Here is a 22,079-nt window from a genome sequence, read left to right as displayed (position 1 = left end):
TAGGGAGGCTTTAAAAAGAAGTAAGACTTGAAAAACCTCCACAACAAAATCACAATTCTAGAGGATCCAATTCTAAATGAAGCAAATTCTTTATGTTATGTGTTAAAAATGTCTTTTGGATATATATACACACACATATATATGTGTGTATATGTATATATATATGTATATACGTATATATGTGTGTGTATATATATATACATATATACACACATATATATATATATATATATATATATATATATATATATATTGCTTTTAAGATACAGGAGGGCATAAAATTGAAGGTCTTCCCAGTATATCACTCCCTGTGATATCCCTAATTTCTTGTGTTGCTCTCTTTTACTGAAGTGTCCTAAAGATTGACAGTAGACCAGAATACAAAGTGTTTATAATTTTTTCATGTTTTCCACCAATATTGTTCATGTAAGAGTTAAATGAATTTTCTCTAAATGATAGTCTAAGTCTTTAATGGGTTTTGATTTGGCATAATTCCTTACGTGCTCTCAGTGGAATACTCTTTAGGGGTTGGATTGTAACATGGGGGAATGCAGCTCTCACAAATCAAGTTACATCAATCTATGAAGTATAAGCCAGAACGTTATTTGAGGAAGTTTTTATGGGTTCAGAATCTCTATTGCCCAGAACAATGTTTAGGATTTATCCTCAATTTTCAGGATTCAACTTCTAACTCTGCTTTTTAAAAACTAGGTGTAGGATAGAACCCGGTGCTGAGGGATTGGAGCAAATATATTGCATACTGTTATGGATGTTATGGCTGACCATTTCATAAGAACTTGTGACTTTTAGGCAATGAGTGGGAGTTGAGAATGACGTAAGGTTTTTTTCTTCAGAAGCTGGAGGGAGGTTCAATTTATTTAATACTCTTCAGAAAATGTCACTGGAGTTAAGTTCAGCCCAGAACCGATGCTAAACACCATTTCCATTTATTCAGCTAGTGTGAGTGTTATAGGAAGCAACTTATGGGCACTAAACACATATTGATGTAAACATAAAAATTCATTTAAAATTGGCTTTTAAGTGTAAAGCTCATTTGAACAATTTTATTACTTCAACTCAGATAAATACATAATTTAACTAACTATAACTAGTTAATTAATGTGTAAATAGTATGTGTCCCAAACAAAGTTTGAAAGGCCTCCCAAATAATGAAGCAATTAATGCACAATAAAGAAAAGTACACATAGGAAACTCTGTGTAGTAAAATGTTATTCTACATGTTACTTTTAGGTATCACCCTTTCTCAAGGGTCACTTAGGCTAAAAGAACATGCTTATGATGTGAGTTTAGCATTGCAACATTTCAAATCTTGATGAAAGCCTTCAAAGTAGAAGTTTTGAACGCATTAAGTAGTTCAATTTTTTCTCCAGGCACAGAATTTATTTGACCAATAATACTTCCAGTTAATAGTTGGTGCTTTCCAAAAAGGAACTAATCAGTAGTTTCCATTACTGTTTCGTTTTTCAAGGCTTTCAAATCAGTGACTGTATTAGCCAGTTTTCAAGGAATGTGGTTCAGGTTTAGGGAAAGGCTCTTCCTGCTGTGCAGCCAGCCATGGCCGGGACACCAGAACTTTCTGCAGTTAGTGCAGCCCGGAGCACCCAGACACACAGAAGGAATTCCTCATAACTGACTGCCTGATGCCTTCACTGCTGCATCTCTTTGTTTCCTAGGATTTGGAGAATTCTGAGGGTTCTTTATCAAGAAAAGTTCATTATTTGGTAGCTAAGCTCTCTCCATAGGATAGGTTCATTTTTCTCTCAACTACCCTCAAGTCATATTTCAAAATTTCCTTCAAAATACAGTTCTTCTGGGCAAATCCATGACTAATTGACTCATCACAGATATTCTGTTAAACCAAACTAAAAATTAAATGAAATTATAAAGGCAACGGCACAAATGAAAAAGCACCTGACTGGAAGTTTGGAGACGAGGCCTCCAGTTCTGGTTCTACAACTTGCTACAGGTGCCTGATATTGACTCCTTGGTCTTGACTGAATTTCACTTCCCACACACCACTTACCCACCACTTACCACATTTAGCAATGTGAATTATATATAATCAATATACTGATATCAAATCCATACATAAAATATCATTTATCAAAAGAAATATTTGTCAAATATATAAAATATCCATATTCATACATATATGGATAATTATGAATGCAAAGAGCATTCATATATGATTATATATAGCATTCATATATATAATACATGTTATATATATAATGCTATATATAATGCTATATATAATATATAATGCTATATATATTATATATATAATGCTATATATAATGTATATATTATATATAGCATTCATATATAAGATTATATATAATATTCATATATATGTGAATATAGCATATATATTATATATAATGCTATATATAATATATAATGCTATATATAATGCTATATATATTATATATAATGCTATATATAATGTGTATATTATATATAGCATTCATATATAAGATTATATATTGTATAATAATTATAATTAATAATATAATAGTTACATTATATAATTAATACATTAAGATTACACAATCTCTACATAATATATAGAGGGATTATATAATCTTCTTATTTTTATATATTTTATTCTTGTAGTTGCACAGTGAGTTGGACTGGATTCTAGATATCTGGTTTTGCTCCCAGTCTTTCTATTTCAGATGGATCATCCAGAGGGGAGGCTTTTCCAGCTGTAGGAGAGTTAGTGGTGTACCAGAAACAGACTAGTGTGTTTATTTAATGCATAAAGTACAGTACTATTATATACTTTAAATATTATAAGCTCTTACAGTTTAAAGTACATACACAAAGTATATATATTTAATGTTCATGTCATCTGGATATGAGCTCAGTCTTGGAGACAAAGTCCTTTACAAAGATTATATGTTTCATAGATTTATATAATTTTTTATGTTCACATCTTCACTTTACAGATGAGAAAACTGAGGCCCAGAGAATTAAGGCTCCTGCCTTTTCGTCCGTCCACTTTGCTTTTACCACCTCAAACTCCACGCACAGATAGGTGGTCAGTGACGATGAAGGCGACCTAATGGCAGCGGGACCTTCTGAAAGTAATTTTCCCAACAAAGACCCACAGTGGGGTTTCTTCACAGGTCGGCTCTGGGGGCGGGTCGCTCTGTCCCGCCGCTGCTCTGCTGGTCTGCGGATAAACGCGCGGTGGCGCCTTGTGCTCCAGGCCCCTCTCGGGAGTGCGGTGGGCATGGGTTGCGGCGTCAGCACGAAGGTGGTCCCGGGGCCGCCCCTGCTGCCCCGGGTCAAGCAGGAGGGCCAAGGCTGCGCTAACTCCAGAGGCGTAGGACCCGGGCCCGAGGCGGCGTCCGAGGCGGCTCGCAGGATGCAGGTGGCCCGATTCCGCGCCAGGTTCGATCCGCGTGTCCTTGCCAGGTAAAGCGGCAGGTTAAGCACTGGCAAAGGGGCTGGCCTGGAGCTGGGTGGAGGAAGGTAGATTAAAGACGGATCAAGATGGCTTTAGACCAGCTGCTTTCTGCTGCTAGGCCCCTGATGTCACTAAATTCTTTCTCTGCCCCTTTGAGATGTAAGTCTTCCACAACCAGGAATGTCTTTCTCAAGGAATGTCATTCCCTTTGAAATGTAATCATGGGGCCACTTTCTCCCAGTCTTTGTGGGAAGGGGGAGCCTAACTTGCCTGAGCCCCAATTAGCACGGATGGCCTACTCATGTTGACCACCTTCCCCACCAAGCTAATGTGCCCTACTATCTCTCTACTAGCTCTCTCAGTGCTGAAACTCTCTTGCCTTTTGTTTAAACAGAGTTAAAGTCAGTCTCTCTCTCCTACTGCAATAGTTTTGACTTCATTTGTAATAGTCTGGAATAAAGGCTTCTTCAGTGGTTTTAATAAGAGTCAGGGACAAATTCTCTTTGACACCTCTGAGCAGATTCCAGACTGAAAGTGGAGGAGGAACAGCAGTGAGGAAAGGGAGGGGATCCCGGGCCTCTGAGCCCTGGAAAGCGGAAGGCCTCTCAACCCCTATAGGGCTGATGCATGAGAGCCTTGCCACAGATATGCTGAGGCAGGGTCCAGACAGGCCTGGTTTGCGAAGGATCTTTACCGCATTCTGAAAAAGGATCTTTACCACATTCTACCCTATAATTCACAGGATAGAAACAAGTCTTTGAATCAGCCAGACTCGAGATCCACTCCTGTTTCTTCTTGCATGTCTAATTGAGAATGTTCCTTAGCCTTTCTCCTCCCTCAGTTTTTGCCTCTGTAAAGTGGGAATAATAATAGTATCTACTCCATAGGAGTGTTGTGAGGATAATTAAAATAATATATGGAAATTATGCTGCACAGTGCAGGGCACAAATCTTTATTTAGGTATTGGTGCAGTACTTACTCTTGTCTTCATAAGGCACACATAGGACCTAGCTGACTCTGCAAGAAATGAGCAAGGATCGCGGGTTGGTTGGCCTGAAAAATAACTTCCTCAGTGAGTACCATGTTGGACATGCAGAGAAAGAAAATCGTGAAATCCTCTTCCTGCAGGGCTTGGTGGGACACAGTGGGACACAGACTCCATTGGCTTCTCAGGGACACTTCTGGCCCTAGAATTATGTGCTTACTTCATCACAGTGCTGTGAACAGAGTCTATGCTGAGCCATTTCCTGGCCTACTTGGCAACTTCAAATACAAAGGTACCTTGTGGATGAGTCCAGTAGCTGCGAAGCTTAGAGACAAAGTTGGCTGATCCAACTGAACTTGAATCAGAATGGACATGGGATCTTATCATGACTAAATTGGCTAGATGGTATCTCTGGTCATCTGTAGCCAGAGAATTGCGGCTTTTCCGCTCTCATAACCTCCATCGGCAGGGTAGTCCCCAGTCCTGTAGGTGTGAAAGGGTCATAGAGGTGGAAGGTCACAACACTCTAAGGGCTGTAGCTGTAAGGGCTCTAGCGACTAACTCAAGGCTCTTCTTTACCTGATGGAGAGTTGAGCCCCAGAAGATTAACTGACTTGTAGAAGTTAGAGGCAGAACTGAGTCTAGAATACAGTTGTCTTTCTTCTCCTTTGTCATTCCACTTAGAACTCTTGCAGAATATAGCTGATAGAATTTAAATCTGAGGATATTCACTTTCTTCTTGGGAGTTCATTACAATTACTTCTATCAAATAGGTTGTGATATTACTATTGTTTCCATGTGTCATTTTTTAAATACATGTTCTAGCAGCTGAAGTTACAGGAATAATTTCAATTTCTATAATTTCTAGGCTAATGTACAATTGCACCACCTACAAAATTAACTTTGAGGCTGTTTTGTTGGGTGATGGGTAAGAGTGGAGGAGTGGAAGGGATGGAATGGGCTCATAAATGCTTTCTCCGATGCTTGATTTGATCGTTAATGTTTTCAAAGTATATGTAATAATTTGGAAATAATAGGTATTTAGTGAACGATTCTTTCATTCAACATTTATTGCTGTTCCCTCTGTGCCAGGCACTGCATAAGATCTAGCCACTCAAGTCATAAAAATCGTCACCATCCATGCCATCAAGGGCTCACAAGCAAGGCTGCAGTTACTGGAATTTGTTATGGGACATTGGTTATTCAATCTGCAATCATTTATTTCCACTACTCTACATTTTGGCTTAAAGCCTATGTTTCCCTCAGTGCCAAATTACTAGCAGTTTTTCAAATATTTGGGATGAAGGCCCCTTAACAGTATTGAATAAAGCTCCTTTTATTTAAGCAAAAGAGTGTAGTTCCTCAGAGATGGTAATTGGTCTGATAGCTGATGATTAATTCCATGAGCAAATGAATTCGCCTGCAGTTTTGAGGGCCTAGTGATAAATTAGTATCTGCAAAGTGCTTTCATCCACATTAGAGGTAAATGTAAAACTTGGTTGGTTTGCAAAGCAATAGAATTTGAAATGCCTGTGATTATCTTCAAAATCAACCTGAAAGTGCATGTGAATATAAAAGCAAAGTTGGAAAGAGAAGAGGTGACAGAATCCGTTTAAGATGAGTAAATTGCTATCTGTTTTGATAAAGTAATTGGCCAGAAAATTAAATGCACTGCATAGAACAAAGCTGTTTTCAGTAAGCTGGTACAGCCAGATGCCATTTTTATTCAGTAAGCACAGGAATATAAGGAACAGATAGGTGAGGGGAAAATTACTGGAAGAATAAACTCAGCAAAAAGAAATAAGGCTATTTAAAGCACAGATTGAGATTTGCATTTGAATCTCTGGTTTGAGTATGCAACTTAAAGAATTACCTTTTCCCTGCATACTCCCAGGGCATATTTCCATTTGCTGGCATCCTTTCCTGGGAGAAGTTCTAATAAAGTGGAAGAGCACCAAATTACGATTCAAGTAAGACGACCTGGGTTCTCATCCTCACTCTAGAACTTAAACAACCAGTTGGCTAGCCTGATCTTCAATTTTCTCATTTGTAAAATGAGGGGTTGGATTAAATCATTCTCTAATATTCTTTCCAGATGTAAAATCATAATTCTAAGTTTAGCACTTTCTCAACATTTCTTTCTTTTTAAAAATTTTTTTTAATGTTTTATTTTTGAGAGACAGAGCACAGGCAGGGGAGGAGTAGAGAGAGAGGGAGACACAGAATCCAAAGCAGGCTCCAGGCTCTGCGCTGTCAGCACAGAGCCCGATGCAAGGCTCAAACTCACAGACCATGAGATCATGACCTGAGCTGAAGTCAGACACTTAACCAACTGAGCCACTCAGGTACCCCATCAACATTTCTTAAATGAGAGTTATAAATTTGACAGAACTCTTAGATGGACATAGACATTTACACAGATAATTCAAGTTCAAGGTCACCAACCTTTGAAATCCTAGCCGACTTCCTGGCCTTTCCAAGAGATAATTACTTTACACATTAACATATATCCCATGTTAAAATTCTGTTTCCAGTGCAGAAATTGCAAGAGCTGAGGGTCAGGTGGGAGGAAACTGTGGTTCTAACACCACCCCCACCAGACATACTTACCTAATCAGTGGTTATCTATTAAAGCTCTGCTGTGGACGAGATAGGGCATGTGCCTCGCTCGGACTGAGAGCTCACAGTCAAGTAACCTGAAGAAGACCCTGTCTTGTGATATGATTTCCTCCTTCTTATGAGAAGTTATAAACAGGACTAAGCTTCTTTTTTTATTTTCTCCACTTGGTTTGGTGGTGGTTGTTACAGAATAATAAAAACGAGGGTTGTGGGGGAGAAAGAAAATGGTAGAAGGTGATCCTAAAGTTCTTCAATGAAATTTTGGTGAAATACATTTGAAGGGGTTAGATTTAATTCCCATCCATTTCAGCTACAATCTGTGTGGCCTTGGGAAATTACTTAACTTTTTTTATTCTTAATTTTCTTACCTATGAAAGGGGGATAGTATCATATTAGTCAATAAGAGTATTGTGAGAAGATTTTTTTAAAATAAATTTTCTTGCACACAATAAATGTATAATAAATGGTAACTGTTGTTATAAAGACTGTTGTTTTAATAGTTCTCTTTCCACCAACGAATTATTTTCATATCACTTGCCTACATTCCAAAGAAGAATCTGGAGAGGACTTCAAAAGTAATAAATACAGTTAAGCTGTAATGAGCAAGGGAATTGGATGAGGGATATAAAGATAGATAAAAAGATGATACAAAGCACCAACTTAAATAATTTTAAGAATCATCAATTCAGAGGATAACAGATTTGGCTTTTCTTCCCAATAGATATGACATCAAGGCTCTTATTGGGACAGGCAATTTCAGCAAGGTTCTCAGGGTGGAGCAGAAGACCACCAAGAAACCTTTTGCAATCAAAGTGATGGAAACCAGAGTGAGAGAAGGCCGAGAAGCATGTGAATCAGAGCTCACCATCCTGAGGCGGGTTAGCCACCGTTATATTGTTCAGCTCGTGGAGATCTTTGAGGCTCAGGATCGAGTTTACATGGTGATGGAGTTGGCTACGGGAGGAGAGCTCTTTGACCGACTCATTACTCAGGGATCCTTTACAGAGCAGGACGCTGTCAGAATTCTCCAGATGGTTGCAGATGGCATCCGGTATCTGCATGCATTGCGAATAACCCACAGGGACCTAAAGCCTGAAAATCTCTTATATTATCATCCAGGTGCCGAGTCGAAAATTTTAATCACAGATTTTGGTTTGGCACACTCTGGGAACAAAAGTGGAGACTGGACAATGAGGACACTCTGTGGGACCCCAGAGTACATAGCCCCCGAGATTTTGCTAAGGAAACCTTATACTAGTGCCGTGGACATGTGGGCTCTTGGTGTAATCACCTATGTTTTACTTAGTGGAGTCCTGCCTTTCGATGATGAAAACCATACAAGACTTTGCAGGAAGATTCTGAAAGGCAAATATAATTATACGGGAGAGGTAAGAAATAATTTTAATTCTTATTAATTCAGCTTAGTGCAATTTCTCAACCTCAGCACTATTAACATTTAGAGCTGGATGATTCTTTACAGGGGGGTAGCGTAGGGGATGGGAGTGGGGCTTTCTTGTGCATTGCAGAATATTTAGAAACATCCTTGGCCTTCACTCCACCCTCTATACACTACTGGTAGATACAATATCTAGTAAATACACTAGATTCAACACCTTCCCCAAATTGTGACAACAAAAATTGTCTCCAGACATTGTTAAATGTCCCCTTTGGGGCAAAACCACCTCTGGATGAGAGCCATTGATCTGAAGGTGGCAAGGGCCTCGATTACTGAGTTGTCTGTGGTCAGTACATGACATTAATAATTAAGTAGACAAGTTAGTTTGTGTGTAGTTTTTCTTCCATCAGCTGAGTAGACTAATGTGTACCAGAAGCTCAGCATGATGCTTGGGTGTTTGGTGAGAGATTCTCTGCCTTGAATCTAGATAATCCAAGCCTTTTTTGTGATATAATGTTTCCTCAGTGAAACGTTTAGCCTTACAGCTTATGTAAAATATTTATCCATTGTTTAAACTTCGAGCTCCCAGTGTTCGTGAAAGTGTTCACTTCTTATTGTTTTGAGTAGAGAAGGAAAGTTGTCAATGTTTGTGTGTAGGATGCCTGACAAAAAGAGAAATTCATTTCATGTTCAGCAAGTGACCAAATACATTATCTTTTTAAGTATGAAAGTGTTCTTTGTCTCATAAAGAAAAATATTGGTAGTTTGATTATATCTACTTAAGGTATAATATCTGTACGTATAACATCTTACACAAAATCAAAAGCTAAAGAAGAAATTTAAATATAATATTTTCTGTACTTTGACGGAGCTTTAATATCTTACTGTAGATGTATGCATTGTAAAAAACTCATCGAAATTGGTAATTGAGAACTAAGACTTACATAGAAAGGTAGGAAAGGATGGGGGGAATTCACACACAGTTCAGTACCATTGATTATTAAAAGTTTGAAAAATGTGCACCCTCACTAATATCCCAAAAATGCAAATGAAAACAAAGTCTTTAAAAAAAATTTTTTTAAATCAATCAAAGATTAAAAAAAAAAAACCTTCAACTTGATTCATTGCTAAGAGTATTAAGAGATCAACCATCTCAATCGCTGCTGGTGGAGGGAAAATTTTACAGATTTCTTGGAAAGTAGATTGAAAATATGCATCTGGAACTTTTAAAAGCTTATATATTTTGATCTGGTAATTCCACTTCTAACAATCTAAGGAAATAATCCCGGATGCAGCAAAGGTTTCAGTATAAAGATGGTCATCGGAGCTATAGTTACAAAAGTGGATAATTGGAAAAAAAAACCCTAAAAGAATGTTTGCATATTATGAGACATCCATATGATACAGTATGATAGTTTCTAAATTGTGTATGCTTAAAAATTGTACAGATATTTGAAAAATGTGCACAGTATACTACCAAGTGAAAATAAAAATGCAAAATACAAACTATGTATAGAGTATAATCACAATCATGTGGGAAAATGTATGCATAGGAAAAAGGCTTAAAAGAAATACAGTAAAATGTTAACAGAGCTCATTTCCTGGTTTGGGGATTATGGATCATTTTGGTTTTTTTCTTTATAATTTGAATATCTTTGTGTTTCTGTTGTTCTTTTGTTTATAAAGGATATGTCTTTCTGTTTTGGCTATGGCTCCGTGACTCTTCTGTTCTATGTACTGTTGGGTGGAGTTGCCGTCATCGTGGCCTGACTGCGATGTTATATCTATGATGGTTTTTCTAATGTCTGACATCTTGATGGGGATGGCTGGAAATCTGGGGTCATCTAGGTCACTGGAACCCTTATTCCCCCTTCCACTCTCTATGCTTCATAGGGCCTTCTCTTCTTGGGGGCTTCTCCATGGAGTCTCTCCGGCAGAATAGTCAGACTTTTTACAGGTTAGTTTAGGCTTTCCAAAAAGGAGTATTCAAGAGGGGGACAGTGGAAATTGCCAGTCCTCTTGAAGGCTGAGCTTGGAAATGACACTGCATTACTTCTGCCTCATTCTATTGTGAGTTCTGTGGGCCTTAGGCTAACCCAGATTCAATGTGGAGGGAGACTGCACACAGTATGACTATTGGGAGTGTGGTTTATTAAGCCATGTTCGGACTAGATATCACCATTGCTTTTTTAATGTGTGAGAATAATAAGCAAATATTCTTTAAGAAGTCCTTTTATCAGGTTTAATTCAGAGGGTTTCTAGGGTTGGGTTCCCCTAAAGGCCAAGAAACCCGAGAAGAAGATTCAGGTTCAAGTGACTTATTAAGGGTAGACTCCCAGGAGATAGGTAAGGGAGTCTGGAAATCAGGACAAGGAAGGTGAAGAGGCCAAGGCCATAAAGGTCAGCCTCATTTTGCAGGGAAGAATTCTTCAGCATTCTTTCAACCTGAAGTAGGAGAGCTGGGCTTTCACATCTACCCCTCTCTGCTAGTCAATGGGGGTGATGGTGGTGGGGAGCTGGTGGTAAATTTTTATATTCTCTGGGGATCAGAAGCAAGTAGCTCCAAGTGCCCCAGGGTGGTCACTGAAAAAAGCAAGGTATTGGGTTTTAGAAGCAAAGCACTCCAGGGGTACTTGGGTGGCTCAGTCGGTTAAGCATCCGACTTTGGCTCAGGTCACAATCTCACCATTTGTGAGTTCAGGTCCCTCGTTGGGCTCTGTGCTGACAGCTCAGAGCCTGGAGCCTGCTTCAGATTCTGTGACTCCATCTCTCTCTGCCCTTCCCCCACTCACACTCTTTCTTTTTCTCAAAAATAAGTAAACATTAAAAACAAAAGAAGCAAAGCACTCCAAAGGAAGGGAGTGTGGGTACACACAGAAAAGAGGGGCTCAAGCTCCGTTTGGAGCACTGACATTATCTCCATGGTGCACGCTCTATTTCTTGAGGAAATACCTGTTGGTAGCCCCAGATAACATATAACACAGAGTAAGATTGTGGCTGCTTGCAAAATGTTACTGGATTTATATTCCCTTGGTTTTCTTTTCCGTGTTTGTGAGGCACCCATGTCCATCATATTAACATTTTCTTACAATATTACCAACTGTCTTAGTCATCTCAATCTGCTATAACAAAATACCACAGACTGGATGGCTTAAACAATAGAAACTTATTTCTCACAGCTCTAGGAGCTGAGAAGTTCAAGACCAAGATTCCAACAAGGTAGGTTTCATTATGAAGCCTCTTCTCTTGGCTTGTAGGCAGCTGCCATCTCATGGTGTACTCACATGACCTCTTCTTTGTGTGTGTGGAGAGAGAGAGATGGGGATAGGGAGAGGGAGGGGGGGCAACTCTGTGGTGTCTCTTCTTAAAAGGCCACTAATCCTATCAGATCAGGGCCCCACCCTTATGACCTCATTTAATTACTTCCTTGGAGACCTCGTCTCTAAATACAGTGATACAAGAGGCTAGGGCTTCAACACATGAATTTTGGAGAAACACAAACATTCAGTCCATGACATCTAGGAAACACATGTTGATAGACGTAGAAAGGCATATCATCACATTTTCTCTGTCATCATATCATTGTATACTTATCACTTACAACAAGCCTAGTAATTTCTAAATGTACCAATTTTATTTAAATACCAGGGGGACCATTGATTCTGGAGGAATAGGTATGGTAGACAGAATTATAGCCCTCCAAAGGTGTCCCTATTCTAATATCCAGAATCTGCAAGTGTATTATCTTACATGGCAAAAGAGAATTTGCAGCTGTGACTAAATTAAAGATCTTGAGATGGGGATATTATCCTGGATTATCTCGGTGAACCCAATGTGATCACCAGGGTCCTTACAGTAGGAAGGCAGGATGGTCAAAGATGGAAGAGATTTGATGAAAGGAACATAGATTGGAGCGATGTGCTTTGGAAATTGAGGAAGGGGTCATGAACCAAGGAATATGGACAGTCTCTGGAAACCGAAAAAGGCAAGGAAAGAATTCTCTCCTGAAACCTCTAGAAGGAACGCAGCTTTGCTGACCATTTTAGCTTGTAAAACCCATGTTCACCTGCAGAACTGTAAGGTAATAAATGTGTGTTGTTTTTTAAAGTCCCTTTGTCTATAACTAAAATTCCATGTATGACACATAGTGTGAATCATTTCTTTTCTCTAGAAGTCCGGTGGAGAAGTGCAACAAATAGGACAAAACTTCTAAAGATTTAAGTGCTGTATCTCTTATAATGAAGAGGAGTGATGTGTTTAATATATATATAGCAAGGTTGCCTACATGGCTCAGTTAGTTAAGTGTCCAACTCTTGATTTTGGCTCAGGTCATGATGTCACGGTTCTTGGGTTCAAGCCTTGCATCAGTCTCTGGACTGATAGTGCTTAGGATTCTCTCTCTCCCTCTGTCTTCCCCCTCTCAAAATAAAATAAAACTTAAAAAATATGTACATATATATATAGCAAATATTTTGCTAGATATTTGGCAGATATATACTCTGACTCCACCCATGTATAAGCAAAAAACTAGCTCTGATATTAATGTTTAATTCTTCTTGATTTTGGTGTGAAATATATTCCTTTTCATGAAACTTTGATGACCATTCCACCTGTGTTACTCTTTCCCTTCTCTGAGTAGTGTTTAGGATTATGAGAAATGTCTTTTGTTTTGACATTTAACTTATATGTCATCTTTCCAAGATATTGTTGGCTCTTTGAAGGCTGGGATTCTACCATATTTTCCACTTTATATCCAATAAAATATCATGAAGAGTTAAGTATAGAGAAACATTTAACAAAAAATAATCGTTTTTAAAAATTATAAAGAGATTCTGATTTATAACAACATGAGTAAATGCATCTCAACTGTAACTGCATTGAACATAAAATACAAATTTTAATTTATAGCAAGGTGGATTTTAGATAACTAATACCTTCAGTTGCTGAATTCATTAGATTCATTTTGGAACATTAGTGTGGTTTGGAAGGGTACATTTACTCTACTCACTGGGCTTTGCAGGGTAGGGGTAGTTCTCTTTTCCAGTCACTTCCTGCAATGCTCAAGGAGCAACCAGGTTGGAAAAACACAGCACAGGTCAAAAAGAAAAAAAACAAAAAAACTATTTTGTGAGGGAGGCCTTCACTTACCTACTTTATTACCAGTACCATCATGATGGCTTTCAGCTTGGTGGCAGGGCTCATGCTGGAGATAGTAAGTAAAAGACTCACCCACCATTTCTCCCAGAGATAGTTGGAAAGCATCCTTGTGTGGTCTCCACCCTCCTTGTCAGGCCTTCTTTGGGCCAGGGAATCATGCTCAGCTCCGGGAATACCCATATGAAAATACTCAGTGACCCTGCTCTTTGAAATCAGGTGATCTTGTCTGAGAGACCAAGTATTCTTTTGTATCTCTTCAAATTTAAGTGCTCTGATACATGTAGGAGCAAAGGCTCAGAGTCCATGGAAGAAGGGAAGACAGCCTCTTACTAAGGATATTTGGGTCAGATTTCACAAAGGAGAGGACATGTGTGCTGTGTCTTAGAGGAAGGGTAGGAGTTTCTGAAAGGGAGATTAGTATGTTCCAAGTAGACAGAACAACATATACAAACGTACATAGAAAGGAATATGTTGTATAGTAAAAAATAAGAATTTTAGAGCATTTATGTGCAGGTGAATGTATATTTATGTGGGTATTTTGTAAAGCAGTGTAGTGTAGTGGTTAAGGACACAATCCAGAACAATCCTGCCTGGTTCTACTCCCAGCTCTGCCATTTACTAAGCATGTAACTTAGGCCATATTTCTTCATTTCTCTGTATCTCAGTTTCTTAATTTGTAAAAACAGTAATAATGATTGTTTACCTAACAAGGTGGTTGTGAAGATCAGATGAGCTAAAAGATGTCAAGTGCTTGGAATAGTTTAACATATTAGTACATAGTGCTATATTTGTGTTAGCTATTTCTGTTACTATTACTATTAATATGGGAAACAGAGGGACTACAAGTTTGAATTTTGCTTAAATAAGCTACTAGTTACATATATATCTTACAGTGCACACTGTACTTACCAAGTACACCATTTCATTTTTTAAGTGGAAGAGTGAGAAAAGTGTGGTGTTAACATTTTAATGCTAATGGTAAATTACACATTCTTGCCAATGAGTTGGGAATCATATATTATTGTGTAATTATATTATAACTATATCACAGCAGTCTTTTTTGGTGTTAAATAAGTTGATAATAAAATGAGTCTTACAACCATGTTAGTTAGCCATCTGAGAAAGATAGACATTGGTATTAAAAACATGTTAAAAAAAATCCCACATGGATAGTGATAAAAAATGGTCCCATATACTTAGATTCACCTATGATTTCCATACTGGTAGGGAAAAAGTTTACTGATGCACTCCCTGAGAGGTAACATATCTGATGGATTTTGGTCACCAGCCATGACCCCAATTTTCTTTCTATATCCTCATCTCCATTTATTTCTCTTATTTTTTCTTTGCTATATTTCTTTTCCATGCAGGTTATTAAGTAGGAAAAAGTGAAAGGAGAGCAAAAGATTTGGCTCTTTAATTCCTTTTCATTCTCTTCCCATCATGACTAGAATTTCAATGATGAAATGAACCACAGTTCAGTTAGGTCATAATTCCTGTAATTTGGTTCCCATTCCTGTGGTTTAGTTCTTAAAAACTTATGTTCACAAAAATGTGTTCAACTTTTTAGATGACATTTTTACTTTAAAAGTAGTTTTATGGAAAATACTTTCAATAGTTGTAAAACCTATCACAATGTACTTCATTTTCTACCTATCACTTTCTTCATCTCTTCTTTGACTTAAATTGGACAGGTATATATATTCTTCCCTTAAACTCAATCACAGTGAGGGATACCTAGGTGGCTCAGTTGGTTGGGCGTCTGACTTTGGCTCAGGTCATGATCTCAGGGGTCGTGGATTCAAGCCCCATGTCAGGTTCTGTGCTAACAGCTGAGCTTGGAGACTGCTTCAGATTTTGTGTCTCCCTCTCTCTCTGTCCCTCCCCCCACTTGTTATCCCCCTCTCCTTCTCTCTCTCTCTCTCTCTCTCAAAAATAAATAAACATTAAAAAAAGAAATTCAATCATAGTGAGTGTTTCTTGGAATCAAAACCATGTGCATTACCTTTTTGACTGTGTAGTTGTTACCTTTGGTATAAGGGATAGTGATTAGAATGGAAAGTAGTTATCTGTTTCTTTGATTATGTTGCACTTCTTGACCTTGATATCATCAGCGGAATTCATTGAGTTGAGGAGAAAATAACTATTTACATAAAGCTTCTGAAACTTAGAAATACTTGGTTTTAATGTTATAGTTATATTGTTTATGTTCTGGTTTATGAGGTTTACAATAGGAACTAGTTCTAAATATATATTATATGTGGAAGAATAAGTCAACCATTGACTCGGAGTTCAAAGGCCAACTCAATTTTTTGTCACTCTTATGTCCTTGAGTGCTTTGAAATGTGATAAGTGCTCAAACAAATTAGGCTCTATTCAATCCTCTTTAAATTTCAGTGTTTTCCTTATAAGAAGAACCAGAAGCATGACTTGTCTCATGTCAAGAACCCCTTAACTCATAAAAATATTCACTTTATGAGCCTGGTGTAAGATTGATTGGCTCTTTCTCCACTTTTATTTTTTATTAGATGCTTCCTGTAATAAACTTGGGTATATCTTTTGACTTTTTCCAGGGTTTACAAATAGCTAAAGCATTCTGACATAATTAGCTTTGTCTCTGAGCAGTTTTAGTTTTGGCAAAGATAAAACACAATTTAAAGTCTGCTTTGTAGATTGAGAGGAAAAATGTTTTAATTTTAAATATTTATAGCATAAGGATGATGTACAAAATCTCCTGCTTGCTGAGCTGAGGAAGAGTGATTTTACCAGTCTACAACTAATAAGGTCATGGAGAGTTCATTGCTACTTTCGGACACATTTACATAAAATTTAATTGCAGAGCTTAAATGAAATCCTACCAAGGCCATACACTAAAGTTCAAAGGAAGAGAAATGCTAGTCAGAGAATTGTCATAAGTAGATGTTTCCAATAAAAACTATTTAAATTTTTTTTAAGTTTTTATTTTTTTTTTTAGTAATCTCTGTACCCAGTGTAGGACTTGAACTTACAACCCTGAGATGAAAAGTTGCATGTTCTTCTGACTGAGCCAGCCAGGTGCCTCTAAAACCTGCTGCTGTTGAGTGCTCTTAGCTCAAAGATTTGAATGGCAACTTATCTATATACTTAAAAAATATATATTTATAGTTTTCTAAAAACTCTGTAATTAAATTTGTGAATAGTTATTACCCTGTTTCAGTAAGCTCTATATTTATCAAATTTTAGCATCAGTTACAATCCTTAAAATTTAAGATGTTGAATCTAGAATTTTAGGAACTGCATATATTATGTGTGTGTTTGTGTGTGTGTGAATGTTTGTAGGGTCTAGCTTCTTAATGATGACTTTTACTAGTGATTCTCTATGGGCATTTCTGCAAAGGAACCACATTAGGAGTAATTATTCATCAAGAAATTGGAAAGCACAAAACTAAAATCATTCCTTACTTCTCTGTTTAAAGGTGAAAGAATCAAGACATCAATAGATTATAAGCTACCATCTCTCTAAATTCCCTTTATTCTTCCAAAGTGAGTAAGTAGTGCAATTGTTAGTATTAAATTTTGGTTTTATACCTTCTTTTTGTTAGTGTTGATTTACACAGTTCTGCCAATTTCTATTCAAGAGGACAAACAGGCAAAGAACCAGATAAGGAAAGGAAGAAAGAACAAAGGGGGAAAAAAAGACTGAATTGTTCACAAATTTTACAATTTATTTGTAACTAAATTATTTGAATGACCTTGGGATAAAACAAAGTGCTACCATTTTCTTTTTGTAGTTTCAAGTTTTTATTTAAATTCTAGTTAGTTAACACATAGGGTAATATTGGTTTCAGGAGTAGAATGTAGTGATTCATCGCCTACATACAACACCCAGTGCTCATCCCAACAAGTGCCCTCCTTAATACCCATCACCTATTTAACCCATCCTCCCACTCCCAGCAACCCTTAGTGTTTCTCTATAGTTAAGAGTCTGTTTTATGGTTTGCCTCTCTCTTTCCCTCCCTGTGTTCATCTGTTTCATTTCTTAAATTCCACATATGAGTAAAATCATATGGTATTTGTCTTTCTTTGACTTATTTCACTTAGCATAATACACGCTAGCTCCATCCATGTCATTGCAAATGGCAAGATTTCATTATTTTTTTGGTTAAGCTTTATTCAATTGTATAGATATACCACAACTTCTTAATCCATTCATCAGTCGATATACATTTGGGCTGTTTCCATATTTGGCTATTGTTGATAATGCTGCTATAAACATTAGGGTGCATGTATCCCTTTGGATCCGTAATTTTGTATCTTTTGGGTAAGTACCTAGTAGTGCAATTGCTGGATCAGAGGGTAGTTCTACTTTAAACATTTTGGGGAACCTCCATGCTGTTTTCCAGAGTGGCTGCACCAGTTTGCATTCCCACCAACAGTGAAAGAGGGTGCCTCTTTGTATCCTTGCTAATATCTGTTGTTTCCTATGTTGTTCATTTTAGCCATTCTGACAGGTGTGAAGTGATATCTCATTACAGTTTTGATTTGCATTTCCCTGATGATGAGTGATGTTGAGCATCTTTTCATGTGTCTGTTAACCATCTGGATGTCTTGCTACCTTTCTTTGTATTTGGTTCCTTACCTCTTAACATAGAGCAGTGTTTTGAGGACACACATTCATCATGATAATAGTAAGTGGAACCGGTATGAGAAGTTTTAGATAATTTTCATCTTCCAGTTCTCTGAATATAGTCAGTGGATGTGTCCACAAAAGAACTGAGGAAGGAGTTACATTGTGGTTTAATAGTAACAAGAACAAGAACAAGAACAACAAATATATATGACATTTTATATTTTGAAAACCATTTTTCACATATTTGATCTAATTTGGTTCGAATGGCACTCTTACGAAAGAGATATGATGATTCCCATTTTTTTGATGAGAAGACTGAGATCCCTTGTTTAGAGCTATAGAGGGCCAGACAGCCTGTCTAGTCCAGACTCACTTACCTCAATCCCAGGCTTTTTCCATATTGAGATAGGTTAACAGGCTGACTGATGACAGTGTCTCCTTGAGATTGCTGAGAAAAGCCGAACAGAAGAATTTTCAAGGCAAAGAGTGGAAATGGCAAAGTGGCTGTCCAGGCTGGTGAAGGAACCCAATGATGGCATTGAGAGTTCGTCCAGGATATGAATGTGGTTCGATGTGTGGTCTCCAAATCTTTATTTTTAAAAAGTCATCTCTATGTCCAGTGTGGGGCTCGAAGATCAAGAGTTGCTTGCTCTACTGACCGAGCCAGTCAGGTGTCCCTCTAAATCATTTTTGGTCAGATAACACTATTCGTTAAAGAAATGTGAGCATACACACTCATTTATAGAATATATACATATATGTGTGTATTTATTTTATACTTTATACAACAGAGACAACAATAAATTTTATATTAAAAAGATAAGAATAAAATAGTTCTGACATTTTTTCTATACCTGTCATTTTCTAATGTGTAATATATAATTCACTCCTAGGTACTCTCCAGTTGTTCTTTATGGCTCAGGAGTCCTGTAGTTTATAGCCCGTGTTTGAATAACACACTTTGGCTGAAGAGCTTTTTTTCCATGTTACCTTATTTTCTGCAACTGCATTTTAAGTGTATATTCATTTGAGGTCATCTTAATGAGCTTTCCATAAATCTCACTACCCGTATTTTACATTTTCCAGAAAGATTCAGTTGCTTGTCTTATAATGTTCCATTGGAGACATCTGATTTAACCTTGAGCCTAGATAAATGTGTCTGGATCCAGAGCCAAATAGATGTCTAGCCAAAGCAGAGGATGAGTGTCAGCCCCTGACGTACTTTGTCTAGACATGCAGTGTTTACATTTTATTTTTCCTGTGTTTGAGTATTTGGCAAATGTATTCATTTATTTCATGCATTTTATTTTGGGCATAAATATCTCTTGCATCTCATTTACCTAAGTAAACTGAAGGAAAAAAAAGAGCAATTCCTTTTTACTGGTTTCTTTTTTTTTTATAATTTTTTTTAAGGTTTATTCATTTTTCAGAGACAGAGTGCAAGTGGGAGAGAGGCAGAGAGGGAGATACAGAATCTGAAGCAGGCTTCAGGCTCTGAGATGTCAGCACAGAGCCCGACGCGGGGGCCAAACTCACTGATGGCGAGATCATGACCTGAGCTGAAGTCAGACGCTTAACCAACTGAGCCACTCAGGCTCCCCTACTGGTTTCTTTTGATTCAAATTCTAGGTTAATAGAGTGTTAAGAGATTAGAGACTGTGATATCTGATTAGATTCTGATTTTTCCTTACATGAGGACAAAGACAATAGGTTATAAGGATTTCCTTATCTTTCTTGGGAGATAATTTTTTTTAATTTATTTTGAGAGAGAGAGAGAGAGAGAGAGAGAGAAGAGAGTGAGAGTGAGCTCGTGCGCATGTGCATGCGCAAGCTGGGGAGGAGCAGAGAGACAGAGGAAGAGAGAGAATCCTAAGCAGGCTCCCCACTGTAAGTGCAGAGCCCAGTGCGGGGCTGGATTTCAGGAACTGTGAGATCATGACCTGAGCCAAGGTCAAGAGTCAGGCGATTAAGAGTCAGTGAGCCACCGAGGCGCCCCAGGAGATACAATTTTTTTAAAAATACATGTCAATCAGAAATTGCTGCTAAAGATACAGCAAATGTACTGGCAGTTTTCTCAATGTTTCTCCTTTGTAGATGACAAGGGATACAAAACTATAGTTTTTTCCTAGATATATGCTATGTATTGGTAGGTAATGCAGAAAACACATGTAAAGCAACAGCTCTCTTTACCCTCACAGAAGTCACTATGAATTGCTGCTATTCTATTTAAAGTGTGTGCCAAAGCTGTAATTTTGCCAGAATAAATCCCTGAACCATCAAATAGCTGGTTGTACATACTGCACCCTGCCATATCTCTGCTACATGCTGGATCCCACTTGGAGCCAGCTGACTGGAACAGTGAGGGCCCTGTGTGTGTTGAAGAAATGCAGTGCAGCCAGAGTCTTCACTGAAGTGCCTTCTTTGTTCTCCTTCTCTCTTGAGGCTGTGGAGATGAAGGCATCCTAAGTCTGGAATAAGTTTTCAAAGGGAGAGAAAAGTTGATGATTTCTCAATCCATCCCACTTCCCACTCTGGCTCATTCTTGGAGTCATGGGGACTCTACAAGATGACCAGAATGTGGTAAATACTAACCCGATACTGGTGTACTTCATGTACAACAGCTGCTCTTCCTTGTCCAGCTTACATAAATGTGATGTGGAAACTCACATTGCTAATTGCAGCACGCTGGACAGATTTCTAGAAAGGAATTCTCGTTCACTGAACAGAAACTTTGGAACAGAATTTGTGTTTGTGTTTTCCTTTTTGCCAAATAGATTTTTTTTTTTATTTTGCCTTTCTCAAAAGCGGATTTTCAGGTTCACTATATATTTAACAATATAGTATTTAATTTGCTTATTTGAAAAAGTCTTTTGGATTTGATATGCGTTGATTTATGTCATTAAGAAGATTATTCTCTATGTGTGTTTTTATTTTATTTATTTAATTCTATCTTATTTCTTTTTCCTTTCTAGCCTTGGCCAAATATTTCCCACTTGGCGAAGGACTTTATAGACAAACTACTTATTTTGGAGGCTAGTCAGCGCATGTCAGCCGGGCAGGCCCTGGATCACCCCTGGGTGATCACCAGGGCTGCAGGGTGTTCCATGAAGAATCTTCAGAGGGTCATATCCAGGAACCTCATGCGGAAGGCGTCTCCCCACTCTCAGAGTCCTGAGTCTGCACAGTCTTCTAAGTCACAGTCTTATCACAAATCAAAGCAGATGTGGAGCATGAGAAACTTAAAGGTCGAAGAATCACCACTGTCTGCATTTTTGTAAGCAGATAACTTTCAAAACAACTTTAAACAACTTTAAGGCAGATCTATTAACTTCATTAAATGCATTAGGTTAATAGGGACCATTTCATCATGATTAAAGCACCTAAAAATGCTCCACAGGAATGGGAGCAAATGGTTATTGTTGGGTAATGTTGACCTTCGCTTTAAACATTTTTTGGTCTGTAATTTTTTTCTTTGTCTACATTTATTCCCCAAAATATACTTCTGTAAAAGATAAGTAGTATAATAAATACTAAATGTATTTATATAATTGGAAATAGATGAAGAAGGGAAGCCCAGGTGGCTCATCGGTTGACCATCTGACTCTTGATTTTGGCTCAAGTCATGATCTCACAGTTTGTAAATTTGAGGCCTCTGTGCTGACAGCATGGAGCCTACTTGGGATTCTCTCTGTCCCTCTCATTCTGACTCTCCCTTGCTCTCTCTCTGTCTTTCAAAATAAATAAATAACAACTTAAAAAAAAAAGAAATAGATGAAGAAAATCCCTCAAGCATCGATGGATTAAATAAAATGTGAGATAATAGGAATAAGGGATATGTAGGTGAAGAAATGATGAATCAGAGACATAGCAGGCATAG

The 22,079-nt window shown here is 37.8% G+C and overlaps 1 protein-coding gene across 1 annotated transcript; it reads left to right on the top strand.

Moving 5' to 3' along the window:
- The first annotated feature begins 3,259 nt into the window (after nt 1-3,259).
- On the top strand, nt 3,260-21,512 carry PSKH2 (protein serine kinase H2). Its single transcript, XM_043602246.1, has 3 exons — nt 3,260-3,444; nt 7,762-8,428; nt 21,175-21,512. The coding sequence occupies exons 1-3, from the start codon at nt 3,260-3,262 to the stop codon at nt 21,478-21,480; spliced, it is 1,158 nt and encodes a 385-aa protein (XP_043458181.1). The 3' UTR covers nt 21,481-21,512.
- Nucleotides 21,513-22,079: the final 567 nt, after the last annotated feature.

Source organism: Prionailurus bengalensis, chromosome F2, assembly GCF_016509475.1.
Source record: "Prionailurus bengalensis isolate Pbe53 chromosome F2, Fcat_Pben_1.1_paternal_pri, whole genome shotgun sequence".
Taxonomy (NCBI): domain Eukaryota; kingdom Metazoa; phylum Chordata; class Mammalia; order Carnivora; family Felidae; genus Prionailurus; species Prionailurus bengalensis.
This window is presented reverse-complemented; position numbering and strand designations above follow the sequence as displayed.